The 5,724-nt window shown below is 44.7% G+C and overlaps 1 protein-coding gene across 1 annotated transcript in view; it reads left to right on the forward strand.

The window, feature by feature from the left end:
* Positions 1 to 3,617, forward strand: part of LRRC49 (leucine rich repeat containing 49) — a 25,819-nt gene extending 22,202 nt beyond the window's left edge. The window contains exons 15-17 of the mRNA XM_015822134.2: positions 1,155 to 1,264; positions 2,484 to 2,637; positions 3,152 to 3,617. Of these exons, the coding sequence (XP_015677620.2) occupies positions 1,155 to 1,264; positions 2,484 to 2,637; positions 3,152 to 3,358 (471 nt within the window). The 3' untranslated portion in view covers positions 3,359 to 3,617. The remainder of the gene's footprint in view (positions 1 to 1,154; positions 1,265 to 2,483; positions 2,638 to 3,151) is intronic.
* Positions 3,618 to 5,724: the final 2,107 nt, after the last annotated feature.

The following is a 5,724-nucleotide window of genomic DNA, read 5'->3' on the forward strand; positions in this document are numbered from 1 at the left end:
CTCTCTCTCTCTCTCTCTCTCTCTCTCTCTCTCTCTCTCTTTCTCTCTCTCTCCTTCCTCCCTCTCTCCCTCTCTCTCTCTCCCTCTCTCCATCTCTCTCTATCTCATTTATTTATTTATTTATTTAAATATTTATTTGGAACTGGTGTTCTGTCTTTTGTAACTGGGGCGTCTTTCAAAGGAGGGCGATTCTGGACATGCAGCAGAGCTTTAAAAAAGGCTTGGAAAAAAGTTATAATCGATTACACCCTTGGCCTTGCATCCCATCGCTCATTAAACGTAAGAAATATATTTAGCAGTGCAAAGCTTTACTTTACAGTTCTTTCTTGGCATTGGTTCAGTGTGGAGCAGAGGGCGAAGGAGGCCAGAATCCTAAACTCTGTCGAAACCTCCCAGAAGGAGAAAAGAAGGAACTCTTTTTTTTCCTTCACCAAGAAGGAACTGTTGCATTTTAAGGGCTTCAGAATGCTATAAAACAAACAGGCCATTCTATTTCTAAGACTAGAACATTCTTGACGTTTTTCTTAGTTCCATATAAATTTCTTTTTGAGAACTTGTTGGATTGTTCTTGTACCCCTGAGACAGTGTGTATATGTATATATTTATTTTGTCTCCCTCTCTCTCTCTCTCTCTCACACACATACACAATGTGTGAAATTGATTATTTGTGAACCACTGGGATTGTGATATAGTTTGCAAGTTTGGAAGTCTGAGAGGATCCATTGCCTGCCTCCTTGAATATGTATTGATATCATGCCTCCGAATATAACACTGCAACCGTGACAACTTTAAGACTTGTGGCAGAGCTGGCTGAGGAATTCTGGGAACTGAAGTCCACAAGTCTTAAAGTTGTCAAGGTTGCAGACCCCTGCCCTATACCATTCCAGACAAATGGCTGCCTAGTCTCTTCCAAAAAGCCTCCAGTGATGGAGCACCCACCACTTCTGGGTGCAACTTCCATTCCACACAATACTTGTTCATTCCACTGGTTAATGGGCTCTCACACAAGAGCTGTTGGGCCTCCGAAGGTCCCTGCTTGACCCTGTCCCTAAATCGTGGGTTGAGGCCACTTCACTTTGGTCCGTCTGATCTCTCTCGCTCTCTCTCTCACTCTCTCTCTCTCTCTCTCTTTCTTTTCTCTTCCTCCTCTGCAGGTTACCCAGAACGACGTGATCATGGCTGAAAGACTGTTTGGGATCTTGGCCTACGTGGCATCTTCCAACATGCCCCACTACCGGCTGATCTCGCTGCTGGGAGATTGCAGGTAAAGGACTGGGATTAGGGGGAGGGGAGGGGGGCCCTTTCGTCTACGCGAAGGGATGCGCTGGCCTTAAGGGTGAAGGAAAGATCTGTGGCTACGACGGCCTTGGTGGAGACGCCTCCTGCTATAAGCATGAATACAGGTAGTCCTCTGGGACCAGAATTTCTGTTGCTCTCCAAGGCAGTGGTTAAGCGAATCACACCTGATTTACGATCTTTTTGGCCGTGGTCGTTAAGCAAGAGGTGGTCACGTGACCCTCGGGATGCTGCAAACGTCGTAAGTGTGAGGACCCGGTTGTAAGGCACTTTTTTCAGTATTGTTGTAACTTGGAATGGTGGTAATCCGAGGACTACCTGTAGGCATTCAGCATCTCTGGCTAGGCGGTGCAGCTCCTCTCCTCCGTCAGACCTGAACAAGATGCTTTGAAAGGTTGATTATCTGGTTCTTATTTTTTTCATTTTTCACTCACCTTTGAGCTTTCCCCCCCCCCTTCCTTGGTTTTGGATGTCATCCCTCCTTTCCTCCTCACTCTTATGGAGATGGCTTCACAAGCCGTATTTGTCAAACACGGGTGACAGGTTCTGTCTGTCCATACCCTAAATCAGTGATGGTGAACCTTTTAGAGACCGAGTGCCCAAACTGCAACCCAAAACCCACTTATGTATCATCGGGTGCCAGGTAGGCGTGGCCCACTGGGTGGGTGTGGCCAATTGGGTGAGCGTGGCCAGCTGGGTGGGTGTGGCCAATTGGGTGGGCGTGGTTATGGTGGTAACGGCAGACTGGGTGGGACTAAAAAGTTCAATCAATCAATTCCAACTTTGCGAGATCCTTTTTTTCCCGGCGAGAAGTTGAAATTGATTGATTGAATGAACCTTTTTTTTTTTTTGCACACAGCGGCGGAGGCCTAAAGCGAAAAGGTTTTATAAAACCCAGCTGAAGGCCTAGGACTGGGACGATGGCGCGGGTGCCCACAGAGAGGGCTCTGCGTGCCACCTGTGGCACACGTGCCATAGGTTCGCCACCATGGCCCTAAATAATTGCAGTTCTTGAAATTCTGGCACAAAAGAGAAAGAACATGGAAAGCTCACAGAGACGGGGAACAAATAAATCAGATTCCCATCAGCAAATGGATGAATGAAAAGAAAAGTGTCTCAATGCGTGATAAGACTCGGCAGAATTTGATAGACTTGTAAATCTATTTTTTTCTCTTGCCTGTCCCCAGGAAGAAACAATTGTGTTTTCTTTTGGAGGCCAAAGGAAAGAAATTCGGGACCGCAGGTGACAATGGCAACAACCGCCGGAAGCTTGAAGGAGAAAACAGCACCCGATCCACGCTGACTTATATTTCAGGGGGTTTACAGACAGAAAAGCAGGAGGTATAAGTGGTCTGGATGGAGGGAGGTCTACAGGGGAAAGGCCATTCAATCGGGGTTGTTTTGCAATTGTTTCTCAGCTTCTTATATAGTTTTCTTTACCTAAAATGAAACAATCCATTTTAAGATCCAACAGGAAAATTCACGATGTCTGAGCATTAGCTCATTCCCCTTCTCCCTCCCTCCCTCCCTCCCTCCCTCCCTATTTTCCTTCCTTCCCATTTTTCCTCCCTCCCTCCCTTCCTCCCTCCCTCTCTAAAATTTACCTGGCTCTTCCTCCTTCCTATGGAGATTAGAGACAATCCACGGTCTGCGTCCTCCTGAAAGAGAGGCTACCTTATCATTTTAGTAATTCTGATTCTCTGGAGACCACCAGGCCAGCTGCCCTTCCTCTCCCCCCCCTTTCCCTGTTCTCTCTCTCTCTCTCTCTCTCTCTCTTTTTTTAAATTACAATTTGCATTTCTAGCAAGGATGTCTTTCCCACTTGTTGCCCTCCACCCCGGGTTCTTCCGTGCAGGAACTGAAGGAGAAGAAGAACTTCTGCCAAAGCTACATCCAAGAGTTGGTGAAGGAAGCCGCCGACATCCACATGAAATACGAGTCCTTGCAGAAGTTCTGGCCTCAGATGTTCGTCGAGCTGGTCCGGGACGCCGTGATCGAGATGCACCACAAGGATTCCTACCGGAGGCACTGCTTGCAAGGCCTGGCTGAGCAAAAACTGTGACTTCACACCTGTCAGTATTCCTCAGCTGGGTTTTTTCTTGTTCCCACCAAGGCCCCCAGCGGTCTCTATCGTGGCCATCCTTCTGAGACCCTTTTGAACGCCTTGTCTTGAAAAAGCCTCATTTTCCTAGCAAAATACTCTCTTCCTACTTTTACATGAGATGGCTTTTATTTATTTATTTTTTTGTTTTGTTTTCCCACATTCTAATGTACATGAGCATTGGCTCAATACGGAGATAGGCAGACCACGCAATTTTATTTTATTTATTTTTTCCTGAGGCCAAAGGATCCTCATTTTCTTGCACTTTTTTCCCCCTTCTTTTTGCTGGTGCTGTAACTCTTTGCATGTTCTTCAAGCACTACTTGGAATGAAATAAGACCTGGAGTTCCCTCGTTCAATCCTGAACCGTTTCTTATTTTTATTCTTATTTTTATTTTTATTATTTCCCTGGTGCTATTGCTGCTGCGGGTGGTGGCGATAGCAGCAGAAACGTTGCAGATGAAAACACTGGATTTTTGAGGATTGGAAATTAATAAACTATTCTGTTGACAACTCTCAAAGGAACTGTTCTTTCGGTAGTAAATAATGCAAGAATAAAATGCAAAGCTCAAATGAAATATTTAGAAGGCCACGGTATCCGGAGGTTTATTGCGAAGCACAAAACAAACCTCAGAGAATAGAAAGGTTTTCAGCTCATGCCAAAAGACATCAGAGATGATGTCATGAGGATGCTCCGAAGTTGGATTGCTATACCCCAAATTCTTCTGCCCTGTTTAGCAACTTGCCTTCTTCTGAAATTGGGTGATGGATGTCAGGATGCTCTTAATGTTTGGGCGGTCTTCTGTGAACGATAGTGATCCGTAAAAAAATATTGGTGCAAATATTAGTTTTCTCCAGCATGTCTTCCTGGTTGGTCTCCTCCCTTCTTCTGGTTTTGTTCAAACGTGTATTTATTTTAATGGCAGGGAAGGTGTTCCATTATGGAGGATAATCCGTTGGCATGCCTTGGGCAAAGCAGAATTCTTCTGACCAAAGCAGGTTGGAGAACCAATTAATTCCTGACTTAATCAGGTTAGAGTTCCTTGGATGATTTGTCATCCCTGGCAGGTTTCCTCACACAATTTGCCAAGAAATTAATGCAGGTCCTCGAACGGTAAACACAGGAGATGTTTGCGTTGGCTGCTGGTCCCTTTTGAGAACAAAACTGCCAGGACTGTGAACTTTGCGCTTGAACTGTAAGATGGCATTTTTCAAGCTGGGTTTCTAAGGAGGTCTTCCTTTTCTCCTGGCTCTCCTTGACCGTGAAGATCAAGGTCTACCAATCAGGGAGGTGCTAAGATGATTATAGAGATACTGGCAGCTCCTTTCTTGGTCTTCTGGTTTCCTTTTAGGATCACCTTGATCCCAAGTTCTAGCCAATTAAAATGCTACCTACTGTCCAATTCTAAAGAAGCCACAGGGCAGTGGTCATAATTCAAAGTCCTTCTGAGTTCACTGCAGAAGAAGACAATCCAAAGGAAGGCTTCTTTACAACACAAGGCTAAAATGTTTGAGATTCATTAGCTTAGAATCAATTTGGCGGAAGGGCAACATGCTTGAAGTGTATAAAATCAAGGATGGAATGGAGAAAGTGGGCTGGGGGGAGTTTCTTTTGACCAGGGTCACCTTGTGAAACTGATTGGAGATGTAGAACATATAGAAAGAAACAGTTCTTCAGAATTAACCTGTGGGATTCATTAAAATAGAATGTGATGGCCACTAACTTGGATGGCTTTCAGAAAGAGTTGAATACATTTGTAAGTGGGTGGTCTTCTCAAGGGCTAGGTCTCCACCTCCTGATTGCAAACATCTTGAGATACCTTGGTTGGTCATGGTGAGGAGCAAATTCCTGGACTAAGATAGACCTTGGCTTGATCCAGCAGGGCTGTTCTTACAAGGTATATAATGCAGGTTGCTTGGGTTTGGCTTTTACTGTGTTCTGTGAAGGCAGCCCCTTGTAGTTTATAAACCATGGTTTAAGGCTTAGCAACTCTTAAGATGGTTGCAGCTTATTCAACGAACCAGAGTTAGGTGACATAGGAAGATCAAAAACGTTAAGATGACATCTGCAATATTGCTCCTTTTTAACATGTATGAAAGCCCCCTATGCATAGAGACTCCCAGACTGAAGAAGTCTCCTCTTACTGTTTTTCAAAAATTTAAAAAGTTTTAAAAGAGAGGTTTTTTTGGTGACTTCATGGATGATTCTCTTCTGCTTCAGCAAGGCAACTCTTTGACCATAACACTTTGAACCGTTATTGGAAATTAATACTAGAACTTGATTTGAAGCACTGGGTGCTTTGGCAAAGACGCTACTTACGATCCAC

This window comes from Protobothrops mucrosquamatus, unplaced genomic scaffold (genome assembly GCF_001527695.2).
Source record: "Protobothrops mucrosquamatus isolate PMUCROS unplaced genomic scaffold, P.Mucros_1.0 scaffold1472, whole genome shotgun sequence".
Classification (NCBI taxonomy): domain Eukaryota; kingdom Metazoa; phylum Chordata; class Lepidosauria; order Squamata; family Viperidae; genus Protobothrops; species Protobothrops mucrosquamatus.